This window comes from Cydia fagiglandana, chromosome 11 (assembly GCF_963556715.1).
Source record: "Cydia fagiglandana chromosome 11, ilCydFagi1.1, whole genome shotgun sequence".
Lineage (NCBI taxonomy): Eukaryota > Metazoa > Arthropoda > Insecta > Lepidoptera > Tortricidae > Cydia > Cydia fagiglandana.
The window spans coordinates 14,935,411-14,949,131 of record NC_085942.1 but is presented as its reverse complement, the minus strand read 5'-3'; the positions used below and the strand labels follow the sequence as shown (position 1 = coordinate 14,949,131).

General features: G+C 39.9%; 1 protein-coding gene across 1 annotated transcript in view; it reads left to right on the top strand.

Annotated features, from left to right (window-relative positions):
* Window positions 1–11,880, top strand: part of LOC134669055 (uncharacterized) — a 41,977-nt gene extending 30,097 nt beyond the window's left edge. The window contains exons 4-5 of the mRNA XM_063526578.1: window positions 6,863–6,959; window positions 8,731–11,880. Coding sequence (XP_063382648.1) covers window positions 6,863–6,959; window positions 8,731–8,939 — 306 coding nt within the window. The 3' untranslated portion in view covers window positions 8,940–11,880. The remainder of the gene's footprint in view (window positions 1–6,862; window positions 6,960–8,730) is intronic.
* The last annotated feature ends 1,841 nt before the right edge of the window (window positions 11,881–13,721 follow it).

Here is a 13,721-nt window from a genome sequence, read left to right as displayed (position 1 = left end):
CTTGAATAGACACGGTGTGATTGATTGACGATTGGTGGCGCCAACGCCAGCTTTTCACGGTCTTGGTGAAATGTGAAAATCGTTCTGCAACCGTTGAACCTTAGGTATACCCATGTGGATTTCTCGTCTACATTGATGTCAATACGATTGAATACGTGTTTAATCGTCGTTTAGCTATATTCGGCATGTTTATTGACTGTCATTTCCGATTGGTTAAATCGCGAAGTTTTTATACGGAACAGCCGTTTCTTTTGCGTGATATAGGTATTAGATCCTATAGTAAAAATTGTTAATTATGACATGACCTATATATTCAAATCGCTTTATATAGTAACGTTTAAACGGCGTTTAAAGAGGCAACGACCAGATAAATATATCTGACAAGCGCATCAAAGCGCCTAAAGGGGCCCACTGATTAACAGTCCGCCGGACGGTATCGGCCTGTCAGTTATTCGGAACTGTCAAAATTTTGTTCTAACTGACAGGCCGCTACCGTCCGGCGGACTGCTAATCAGTGGGCCCCTTAAGCCAATAGTTACACATGTGACGGGGAAATTGCTATTCTTAACAAAGCATATTTTCTTCGGTTGCCCAAGAAACAATAATTATACTCCATGGTCCATCTCCACGTACAATTTTTTAAAATATATATTATATCCCAACTATTAGGTAAATGTTGTTAATATTAGACATATGACTTCAGTATTGGATGTCGGGTTGGCCTTGAGATCGATGTAATTTCCTCTTTCCCGTCGCTAGACATCCGTTTTCAGGGCCTTGAGTCTGCGAAGTTTACTGCCCGCCCGAGATCTCTAAATAAATAAGGTCCCATCTTTTATTTATGAGCCACCCAGACCTACCTTTGACCTCTTTACGCATCTACTGGAGGAGATACTGCTGTTTGTCTTGGGAATATATTTTTTAATAACATTCATGTTGTAATAAGGAGAGCTTTTTGGTTATTAAAATACTACTTTGTTATTCAATTTAAATAAGCAGGTCTGTTGTGGCATTTATACGCTTGGTTTGTTTCTGCGGATAATCTCATATTAAGTATCTACAATTTTATATATTTTTCGAAACATTTAAGGTTTTGAAAATATCTCAAGTACTTAACTTTTTACTTTAATAACTAGTTGGGTAACATTCCAGGTTTTAAGTTTGAAAAATGCTTACATAGTGAAATGATCAATGATAGGAAACGATTTTTTTTGTCCAAGACACCGTAGAAAAATGTTCATGGCTTGATTAGTCCTAACGGTTTACCATTAAGTTTGTCTAGAAATCGTTATCCGAGAGGAGGTCACATCTACCAATCGGAGCGGCATCAATTTCGCCGCTAAGAGTTGATTAATTAAAGATTGGCCTCATTTAATTCCGCGAACTTCAGTTAAGACGCGGACTCGGTCAGTGCGCAACCTTACGCCTGACCCGCTGGCCTGGCCGTATATTCTCATTTCTCTCTGAGAGTCAAACATACAGTAGCCTATGGATTTTGACATGGAGATCCGTAAAGTTGCCTTTGGCAGCAGATAGCGAGCCTATTTCAAATAGGCACATTCGCGGAGACCAGAGGGCCTACCGCAAACCACGTTCGACGTGTTGCCTCTCCGTCGCACTTGTAAATTCGTACATAAGTGCTACTAATTGGGACGCAACGTATATAGAGCTTTTTATTTTTCTGGTTTGCCCGAATTTGACTCCGGACTCCGCCTCGAAACCCAGACAATGCCCGTTCACAGCTCAAGTGACCGCAATACGCTGATCTCTTAATCCTTTAAGGACTACACATATATCAGTTCATAGGCGGCTTATAGGATCATGGTTCAATGCATCATCTGTTTAGTTACGAAGTCAATATGTTAGCTTTAGTTTCGTAACAACTGGTTGGAAGAATTTTTTGGATTCAGTTTCATGGAGCGCATTTTTGATGTGAAAATTAATCAACGGTTATTTTATGCTTGCAATTCTTTAGAAAATGTATCCTGCCATAGACGTACCTACTTCTATTACTTCTATTCCATCTAAGACAGATATATACCTAATACCTACCTGCATTCGAAATCGGTAGTGTAACGTAATTTTCTACTAAGTGTATTGTCGATGATTTATAGTCTCATGAGGTCATGAGAAACACCACTGGCTCCGCCTCATCGTGCGACCGTGATGAGGTGTGGATGTGGGCGCCAGGGTCCCGCTGCGCGTGCGCCGCGTAGGCGACAACTAACTTTCTGCTCTCATTAGCCAATTGTACCGGCCCCATTAATCCACCTAATGTCTCGTTCTTAATTCAATAATTCACACTTAAACTTCCATAACTCACTTACCCCGTCCGTTCCGCAATAAACAAATTAGCCGCTTTTCTCACGCGAAAATAAAAGTCATCGACGATTGTGCGTGCGTTTCGTTTCACTTTCCAATCGACGATTATGCGAGCGAAAGCCTTGGAGGCTGGCTCGGACAGGATAGTACTCCCACATAGAACAATCAACTCCGAGTAACATAACAATAACAAAACAATAGACCTCGAGTAATATTACTTGTAAGCTTTTTAGATTGTTTTGTTTGTCGATTGTTTATTGCTTTTAAATTCCCAGCATTGGACTGGAGTTAGGTACTTTTTGTTTTATGGAGAAACAAAAGGGGTCAATAGCAACAAGGAGAAACGGATACTTCTTTTTTTTTAATAGTGTAGGTAAGTTTTGCCCCATCACCCGTAGGAGCCTAAGACATAACTAAAGAGTGTAGGTACTGAGACCACGCCCACAGAGCAGAGCACAGAGCCTACATCAAATTTGGTTGTCATCTGACGATATGTTATTATTCAGGAGATCCTGAACAGTGAACGTATAAGCTTGAACATCTAATCCACCTACTATTAAGAAGGCCACAAACCAATCCCGTAATTCCTGTATAATGTAGCGATGATAGCATAAGCATTGCTTCCGCGAGGGCGTCTATCGAGCCACAGTACCACGTATCTAATCGTCGTATCCCTATCTACTAGTAGTCCATGTTCCTGTCCAATGGCATTATACCTGTTCTAAGACCTACAGCACACAGCATTACTTCCTATGGGAATGCTCTGCATCATTTTCAAAAAGTGACGTTCTACGCGAGCCTTGTCCAGTACCGTCTTTATCGTAAGCGCACACGCGGCTCGTGCCCAGGGCCCCCATCCTCAGGGGGCCCTGAAGGACAGACAGTAACAGTATATTTGATTACCCATAATAAATAGAAGACCATAGTAGAAAAGTGTTAGTTCTAATTCGCTTTCTTTACTTTCCAAAAGGGTCCCAAATTCTTATGTGGCTTACCACATAAGAATTGGGGCCTTAGCCCCAGCATAGTGTAAGAGGGCCCTGGCCCGAGCCACTGAGCCCTAACAGGAACTCTCTTGCCATAGGGAAACCATTATCGCATTGACGTAACGTCCACAAACGATCCGATAAGCGTTGCCGTAATAGCAATGATAGGAGTTCCGCGGAGGCGGCGGGTCACTCCGGTGCACCGTCCGCGGCCGTGACCGTCACGTCACGGCTATATTTACGCGGCGCGCGCGCCGGTCTCTAAGGGCTCGCTATTTTCGCCACGTCGCTGATTCGATAGAAAAAGACGCGGTACCGTTATAGATAGATGTAAATAGCGCGTTTACAGCATTGTAACGTGTCAGGTACCAATTTAAACATAATGTGAGAGTCAGTTCAGGCGTTTGCCTGTATGAACTCAATGGTGACCTAGAGGTATGTCCCCACAGTTAGGTTAGCTATTTACACTGCTTTGATATTTATTTCTTACGTCGTATGCACTCATTTTGGCATTTTTTGATCCTAAGTTGCATTGGCAAATTACCGGACTTCTTAATTTTTCCCCCCTGTTCTTAGCACCTACACCCACCTAGTCCTACACCTAGTCCTGCACCCACTAATAATTAGGTTATAGTCTTCTTTCAGAGTACCTATTCGAAACGGTAGTTCTCATAAAAATACATAGGTACATATGGGATATTGGAATCTACTGTCTGTACTTTATATCATAATCTTTATTTCAGAATTCAATTTGCATTTTACTACGTAATTAATGCGATACTTGTAGGCGGATCGGTTGTCATTCTTATTCGTATTCGTATTATGGGTCAAAATAATCAGGCCCCGTAGACAACATGCCAATCGCTAACGCTACGTATCGAACCAAACGCAACTGTCATTGTTACGCTAATATGGAAGAGTGATAGAGAGACACAAAGCGATTCGATGGCGAAGCGATAGCGATTGTCACCTTGGCTAGGCCGGCAGCTCCAGCCTCGCCTAGGTAAGGTTAGATTAGGCACCTCACACCATAACAAATTGTATATCTATATTATTTTTAGTACCGATATTTGGCCATTTTCCGCATTTCAGCACACGATGTATTCATATTCATGAGAATCGTTTGTTTACCCTCGCCTTATTATCGCCCGTTAGCGAAAATCGATGCGGTGATTTCATTCTCAGTTCCGGTGTTCGTATCAACAATATTTGACGTGATGAACTGATGAATACGCGAATTTCCTTGTAAACGCGTCGATCACGCAACAATCTGGTCATTAATGCTTATTAGGGCTGCGTGTTTGTCCGAGTTGATTATGTACACACAATATGGTCTTAATTAGAATGTTGGGTGTTAAGTTCTTCACTTTAAAACTTACTTTACGTAGATACCTAAGAAATAGACGTCCATCAATAGCAGATTACTAAAAAGTCGCTAGACGTGAAGTCTGTGCGTGCGACTGCCGCCTATCAGCTTTGGTACCTATGTACCTAATACTCTAGCTAAATACTCTCGTCTAATATCATATGGCATGAAAATTTATGACATGCTCGCCTTTACAAAAAAGATTCTGTCAGATATTTTTGCACTGTTTGTCGTTCAAAATATAGTTTTAAGTGATTATATCTGTATGTGATTTGAGTCATGAGTGGAGCTCCCATACAACACGGAAGGGCGGCGATAAGGCTTCCCTACGTTGGGTTCGCGCCCTCGATTCCGGGGCGTCCCGTATCGGGTGTCTCTCGCACAGTCGGCAGCAAAAGCAACGGGAATTTACTCGAATACGACTCTTTAGCCTGGGAGATAAGGTGAGTTAATATTATGGCATACACTTGGCATATACTTATGGCAGACAATTGTTTATAAATATGATCTGTTAAGACTATTTAATTGACCATGCATCAGCACCACCATTGACTTGTCTGTCGTTTCATTGCGTCGTCAACGGATATAAGAAAGGAGCGTTATAAGAAATATCCTCTTAAAATTTACTGTTGTATGTCAGACAGCTGCTTTTTTTCCTTCTTAAAATGTATTACGAGTCTCAGGAGCCTAAAGTCACTGTCAGGAAAAGGCCAAGGAGAAAAATACCTAAAGATGGCCTTACCGACAAGATTCTGATAATGAGAAGGCTTGTGCAGGTATTCAAAACATTTTAATATGTGTAGGAACTTCTGCTATTCACTGTACAGACGAGTACACAAAATCACAAACATCTATACAAGCCAACTCTTATTGTCCACAACCTTATTCCTCGTGTCTTAGAGGCGTGTAAATATATTTTTGGAACGTTGGCTTGTAAATTTCTTTGTGAGCTCGTCGACCGTACCCACAAATAACAAACCCGTATCGTATGCTCGTTAACACTTCGTCCCGTCGCGACTGGACCTGTATGTATCCTATCGGAGCATAAATATTTACGAAAAGTACGAACACCTTGTGCTATACGTTGCCATTGTTGCCATAAAAACGATTTCAAAGTAGGCACTCTGACAATAGTGTGTACGATACCAACTTTTAGAAATTGAAAGTGAGTTTTGTTTGATACGAAAGAAATTTCATGAGTTATCCGTTTTGTCTCTAATATCGATATCAATATATGAAACATAAATGTCACCTAATACAAATCGTCCTCATTTTTTTTATCAACTCTTCGTAGGTACCCAAATTAAGTTTGTCCTGTATCGAGAGCGCAGGTAATAAGCTCTTTAATAATGGTTTAATTGATTTAAAAAAACCAGGTTAATTGTATCCAGCTCTTAATTGAAACAATTGACATGTGAATCGCTCGCCTAAGGTCACCGTCTGCTTTCACGGCCTAAGACAATAGGAGGTCGCGAGCCCACACCAGATTCAAGCAAAGACAGTATTAAACTGGCCACATGTAGACTTTATCTTGTTGGAATAACATCCAAGATTGGTCAAGGTGATTTTGTAGTACACAAGGTAATCGTCCCCTGCCAGTAATTGATTAATCCAGCGTGATCTCATTGACCTGCGGTGGTATCAAAGTAGCGGGTTCACACTCCACAGGCTGTGAGACTATATGTCGCAGGCCAGTCTTGAAGGACTTGGAAAATATTCGTTGTTTAGATTTTTGTCAAATATGTATTTTAATTTTTTTTACGAAGTTTTCTTCCAGACAGGCTTTTTATTGTAGAAACCTTTATACAACAAAAGAGGAATGCAAAAAAATAATAATTAAGTACTAAGTTTGAAATTACTTTAGGTGCTGTAATCCAGTAATTAAACCTTTTTTGCATTCCTCTTTTGTCTATGAGTATATTTCCTTGTGCGTTGGTTGTTGACGAAAGTTTTCACTGATGTTTGTTGTTTTCCTAATCATCATCACCTTCCTCGCGTTGTCCCGGCATTTTGCCACGGCTCATGGAAGCCTGGGGTCCGCTTGGCAACTATCGCCTTGCCCTTGGCTTGGCGCTTGGCTTGTTTTCCTAATAATGTTAGTAAAACTAAGGACACTATGAACTTAACAAATAACGTATCACATTTATTAGTGACATAGTGGTAAAACATGGTCGTTGTTTGTCCTCAGGAAGCAGAGTTGCGGTCGTGGACAGCGTTCCTGCACCGAGCGGTCGACGCCACATACAACTCTGAGATCGTCATAGACAACCTGCACAATATGATCGGTGAGTCCTCTAAACTCATTCAGAGATAATGATATAAATGATACACGCCTGTACGTATGTGCGTAACACAATTCTTACTATCCGAGATTCTGTTACTGCAGGAATTCTTGCATTTTAAAATCGAGATAAGCACAGGATGGGCCTTTGAGAAGAAATCATACATACGTATTAAAATCGTCAGCTTCCACGCATGAGTCCCTATCTTCATAAGACAAGGCAGGGAGTTCTTGCTTCCAGTCGGATTTTCATAAGTAGTCACATGTGAAAATTAATTGTGATTTAAGTACTTATATCGATAGACGCGTAACCTATGTAAGGTTAGTTAAGTTAATGCATAATCCCCTGAAAGTTTCCTGTCCAACCCAGATATCTCCTGGAATATCCTACCTATCGACGAATTTCTGACTAACGAATACAATGTTAACAACAAAATCAATAGACGAGTGCGTATAGTTCGGCGCACCTTTGCCTCATTATTCTCATTAATTACAAGATTAGTGATGCTGTCAAAAGAAATTGACACATGTACAATGTACATATATCAAATCTCACGCTGTCTTGTACCCGATTCCTCATGAATGCCCGCGCTGTGCCGTCATCGCGTCTTAAATGAGCATCACCCAAGACAGCTGTCACTTTCTCCAACATCGTGACAGCAGATCTAAGACTAAGGTCATTATTATTTGTTAGATTCGAAAGATAAGTCCGAACTCTATTACATTTAATTGCGGTCTAGGTTACATGTTCCTCTTCAACCGGTTTAGCTGTATCTTAATAGGTTCGACTCTGTGAATTCTGTCAGTAAATGTTTGGAGATCTATGACGAGTGTCTGAACTTGCCAACATATAATTCATTGTTCTTCACAATTGGCTGCGCCACTCCTTTTGTTGGTAGATGAGATAAATACGTTGCAAGGTACGCAATGTATTTTTTTGCAAACGTCCAAAGACTGCTAACATGAAATAATCATTTTCTTAGACTGTAAACTAGTTATATATTAACTAGTAAATTCCTTTTATGTAAATGAAACTAAAACTGGCTAGGTAGATCATGTAGTCTATGGGCAGAGTACGTCGTATTTTGCTGATACATGAATTTCTCAGTGGCAACCAGGTCACGATGTCAAGTGCCAAGTTCACCTAATTATACCCTATGTCTCCGTGTATGCTCCCGTGAAGGTTAAAAGAATTAAAACGAGTTATTATCGAGCGTCACGTCCTGTGGTGTGGGCTCCAGGGTTTATCGTCGCCATATCCCGCCGCTTTATGACTTGCGTCGCTACCCAGAAATCAGTTTATGTCTGAAAAACGCTGTTAAAAATTAAGAGCAAAATGATACCCGCTTAACGGAGGATGCTTGCGGTTTGAGCGGCCTACTTCAGTTCAGTACTTAAACTATTCATTATTGATAGTTGATCCTTCGAGTATCTTTGCTATTTCCTTTGATATTGAGTATCGTCGTATTACCAACTCGATACTCGTACAATACGATATGACTTATTGTAATTAAAAACATTCCAGAAATACTTTTGTCTTTTGAAACATTTGCACTTAGATTTTAAAAATTCAATGTTTTCTTAGGATTGTTCGACTTGCAGGACTTTATGTAACGAAAGATACGGTTGTTGAGTCAGCTCGTGCAGCAACTGCAATACGACTACATTTATTTGTAGATGATTTCGGCTGCATTTCTTGGCTCTTACGTTCTTGAGAAGTTGAGACATAACATTCAATAGGTATCAGAAGTTATAAGGAGTATGTTGTTTTGCAGCGGAGCAGCGTCGCTACGTGCGCGATGTAACATCAAGCAGCGTGTTCACGGCGCTATGCGCGGAGGCGGACGCAGAAGCGAGTACGACTGAGACCGCGAGCGCGGGTACGGGCGTGGAAGCGGAAGCAGAAGCTGAAGCGGACCGCACACCGCGCTCGCCCCTCGAGCGCCGCCCGCCCTCGTCTTGCAGCACGCCTTTGCACAACTAGCGAGTAACATGCTTCGTACTATCATACTCCACTGTTCCAAAAAATGATGCATTAACTCCCCGGTCACTGCTGCATCATCGAAACATCTGTCAAAAACAATTGAATATTTATGGCCTGAAATAAGGCCTCCCAATGCGGCGCACGCTACGCACGAATGCGAAGCGTGGACAAACCCATAAAAACTGTCTAAACGAGTGCGTTGCTATGGAAGCGTTGATCTTAATTTCTGTGCGGTGCGAGTTATCGAAAAACATTTCCGCCTGTACTCGTAAGCCGCGTATAGCTGTGATGGGATGTATCTGCTCAAAGCTACAGTATTGCTAGCCTTGGCGTCTAAATTATATTTTTATGATTTTGTAATCGCCTGACTGTGCTATGTATAGCCGGACGTGGCTCCAGTACAAACCGCACTGCCTTAGCGTGTGTTCATCGCCGAATGTTCGTGTTCGTTCGTTGTTCAGATCTTATAGATGTCGTGTTATAGAAATATTGAATGTTTAGAAGCTTTATCGTTCGCGCTCGGAGTGGTTGTCGCCAAGCGCGCAGCGACTTTGGGCTCAGTTCCACAGGAACTAACTAAAACTGTTTGTAAAATTTTGTATTAATAACGATGTTTTCGGTTTCTCTTATGCGTGATGCGGAAGTCACGCCACAAAGTTACAACGTATGTTATAGGCGCATGTAGAACTATACCCTTTACCTAATACGTAATGGCATGTATATCCGGCACGAAGGACCAAGTACTAACTAAAGTAGAAAGTGTTCGTTTCGTTAAGGTAGTGAAAATAGGTTGATATATCGGTATAGTTGTCTAAGCAACTTCAAAGCACTGCGTGCTTGGCATCATGAATCGAAGAAATTAAACAATTTTTAATCTCTATGAAATTGTGAATTGTAATGTTATTTATACGTAATTTTAATGTTATGCATGTTCCCTATGAAATTTATGAGTTATTCTATTAAAATGTATGCATCATATCGTTGTAATACACTTTTTCGATACTTTTACAATATTGTTGAGCGGGCCGATCTGTTCACAGTGTTCTTTTTGCCTTTTTTGCACTTTTTTTTGTGTCAATAGGTAACCTTTCGACCGCCACGGCTGGTCAAACAAAGCAACGAAATGAAAAAAGTTGACCCGTGGCGTTTAGAAGGTTATGTTAAATATATATATGAGTAGGTATACATATATAATATAAGCAGTATTATTTATAAAGATATTTGATATAGTTAGACTTAATCACGTTATGTACCATGGACACATTGTGACCATTTCTGCTTGACATAAATATCAAGTTTGTATAGCACTATGTATGGGTATATATTTGTTATGTAATAGTATTGTATACTAAACGAGTGTTGCCAAATTTTCCTTAGATCGGGCTGTGCCCGCGTTCTACCTCCGTCTTTTTTCTTGCATTTACTTTTATATTCTTTAATAAACCCAATCAATAAGGAATGTGGTCTTGGCAAATCGACCGTACAAGATATTTTAACAAAAAAAAAACTACATAAGAGACATCAAGTATATTCAGAAATATCATCGTCGCGTTGCCTCGGCTTTTTGCCACGGCTCAAGGGTGCCTGGGGGCCGTATTGCAACGAATCTAAATAACAAATTTAAAAAAATGCTACCGTACGGTTAGGTCTCGACACTGACTTGTTGATTACTAACATGAAAAATAATAGTACCATATTTTTCTACTCAACTGTTGCAAAGTTTTTGGTAAATTGGCATCAGCAACGACAGGGACGTAATGCGGCAGCCAGTTGAGGATCCTCGAAATTGGTCACATGTCGACAGATTATTCGGCAAAAAATTACGTAACTCATTTGATTTTTTTTTACTGCCAAGAGTAACTGCCCAGATAATCTCATTCTCACTCAGACAATTAATTGACTCTTAATTTTTTTCACTGCCGCCGCGTTAGAGTCCCTTTTGCCGTGGACCTTTGTAAGGCACTTGCCACCGCCTGTGATAATTCAACGAAGCATAGCAGACGTTAATTATATTTCTAAATATTCCATGTTTTCCGGGACCTATCGATTTTCTTGTTATAGAGCGACTTGTCAAAAAAGCTCATTTTTCTAAATACAATTAATTATATGTGATATATTATGTAGATCAGACATGAGCTCTTTTGACAAAGCGTTCCGCAGTTACTAGTTTATATTAAACTGTGTGTTCATTGCTCCAAAAGTCTTATCGTACCACGTTTATAAATCAAAGATGAACTTCTGAACTATTACAACTGTTAAAATCGTTCGGGTTTATAATATGATATTAAATTTATCTAGCATACGGACTTTTGGAGTTAGGTATGAGCGGCCGCGGCGCGTGTATAGGCGTCAGATTTCTGTTAGTTTAGCTGAAGAATTGCGAGGTTGTATCTTGTCTGCAGTGGTCTAGACCAGCTGTTCGACTTTTAAACAGTCAAGGGTACCTATAAACGGCAGTCCTGTCACTGTATTTGTTTGTATTTTAACTTGGTGGTCATTAGATCCGTAAAAATACACACTTTACGGAAGGGAAATGTAACGACAATCAGAAGAAGGCTCAAGCTAAGTTTTATTTGTGCCAATTAAGAAGTTGGCTGAATTTCTGTTTATTTATACATACCCTTGACTTTACGTACATCCAGCCCTAATAGGAAGTGTTAGAATGCGTGCCGCGCCCTTGTTGTAATTTTTACGCATTTATTGTTGTAAAACATTTAAAATAACTGCCTTTTTATTATATCTTATTCTAAATACTGTTGTTAGTGTGTCGAGAGAATTAGCGTATGACGTAGCATGCTGAATGTAATGCTGTGTTCACATCCGCGTTTTGTTTCAATCTTCGGTGTGAACCCAGCATATGGATGGCTTCTTGTATTTACTGCCTTATTCGTGTAAGATCTGTCTTCGCAATATGAAATAAAATATATTAAGTTAGTTTTGATGCTCTCTTGTATTGTATCCTGCTGTTTACAGTACCTTCAATAACCCTGATGAGGGGATATCTAAAAATACGAGCGAGGAAAATTACTGCGCGAAGCAGCTCGGTCTGGAACAACATCCCTTTATGATGGTTGCATTTATATAGTTCGTATTTTGGATTAGACACCCAGCCCAAGGTAGCGCTACCAGGCGTGGCTCACTCCGCGATTTCGTCGCTTTGCTACAGGTGGCTAAAAGTACATCCGTTCGACCCCAATTTTGGGGTTTGCCATAAGCCGCGCGTGGCGCTGTCGCCACCTAGCGGCCATATCTGTGCTGATCGTGACAGACGCGTTTTGTTAGAGAGTGAGTCTTCTGTACCTATTTATTTATTCTGTGGCGCTACAGGCAGATTCTCGGTCTCGATATAGGGTAAACCACCCAATGATTGGCCCTTTTTGGCAACGTCACTAGCCCCTATTTTTTGGAGGCAGGTCATCACTGCTGCTTGAGTAAGGTTGAAGAGAGCCAACTTTAATATGACTCTTATCTCTTTCACGACACTTTGACTTTTAAGATAGGATTATCAAAAATTGTATTGGCTAGGTGGCAGCACAGAAGGCAAGTGCTGATGTCGCAATGCAATGTCAATCGTTTTTGCTATTATTTATCCATAAGTTTAATAAAGAGCATCTCCCGCAGTCTTTGAATATCACATCACCAAGATTTGCCCAGGAGTGCTTACATTCCAAATTAATCTATTTTATGTGCGACATGCAAAAAAACAAATATGTTAAAATAATTATAATCTTTATTTTGTACGATAGCTTACAATATATTTGTAAAATCATTATGCTAGCATTTGTCGAATACGATATCAGACTCATGTTGGCAAGTTCCGAGCTCTCTGTCCGTGAAAAGTCGCCATCAGATATATCGTAGCAGCTAAAATATCCACAAATATCTGAACACGACCATTGCTAAGGCGTATAAGTACATTTAGCAATACCATTAGCTCTAAGCACACCTGCATACGTATTTGTATGCAGATATGCTAAGCTAATTACCTACTTTGCTAACTACATGTTCAGATGTATTTGAGCACCTTGGCCGCTCCGATAAATATGACGGAGACTGTCTATCAGAGTCGAAAGTAACACATTACTCGTAAAAAACGAATGATCCAAATAAACATTGCACATTATGAAAAGGCTTGCCAGAGTATTGGAATTAGGTGTTTAGACTTTTTTGGTTGTTTAAAAACACACATACTTAAGTTATTTTATAATTTTGAATTGATACGTATAGGTATAGGTACTAAGTATAATCTCTCACAAGCCTGATTCCAACTTAAACACAAAGAATTGAAAATATTAATATGACACAACACAACTCTTCTATGCACCAATAATGTCGAAAACTTATTTCATACTTAATTTATTCTTCGTAGATACTGGTAAAAAGTATAATACCGACGTTCATTATATTTTCTTGTGGTTTATTTCGGATCCCATAAATCCCATTATACATAATATTTATGTTCTCGATTGTACTTGTAAATGATTAGCTAAACTAAAAAATAGTCGTAGGTAATACTTGATAATATATAGGTACATTACACATCATACCTGCTTAGTTTACTATAGTCAAGACGACTGCATAGCTCCCAATATTTAGTAGGGTTATATAAATTAAGTAGAGTTAGACCAAGAAAAGTCTGCAGCGATTTTGATAGCCCACGCAGTGCAAGTAATATTAATACGTCAAACTTCCATGAAATTACGACATATAAATAACACTCGCATTGCGTGGGCTGTCAAAATCGCTGCAGACTTTTCTTGGTCTAACTCTAGGTATAAATAA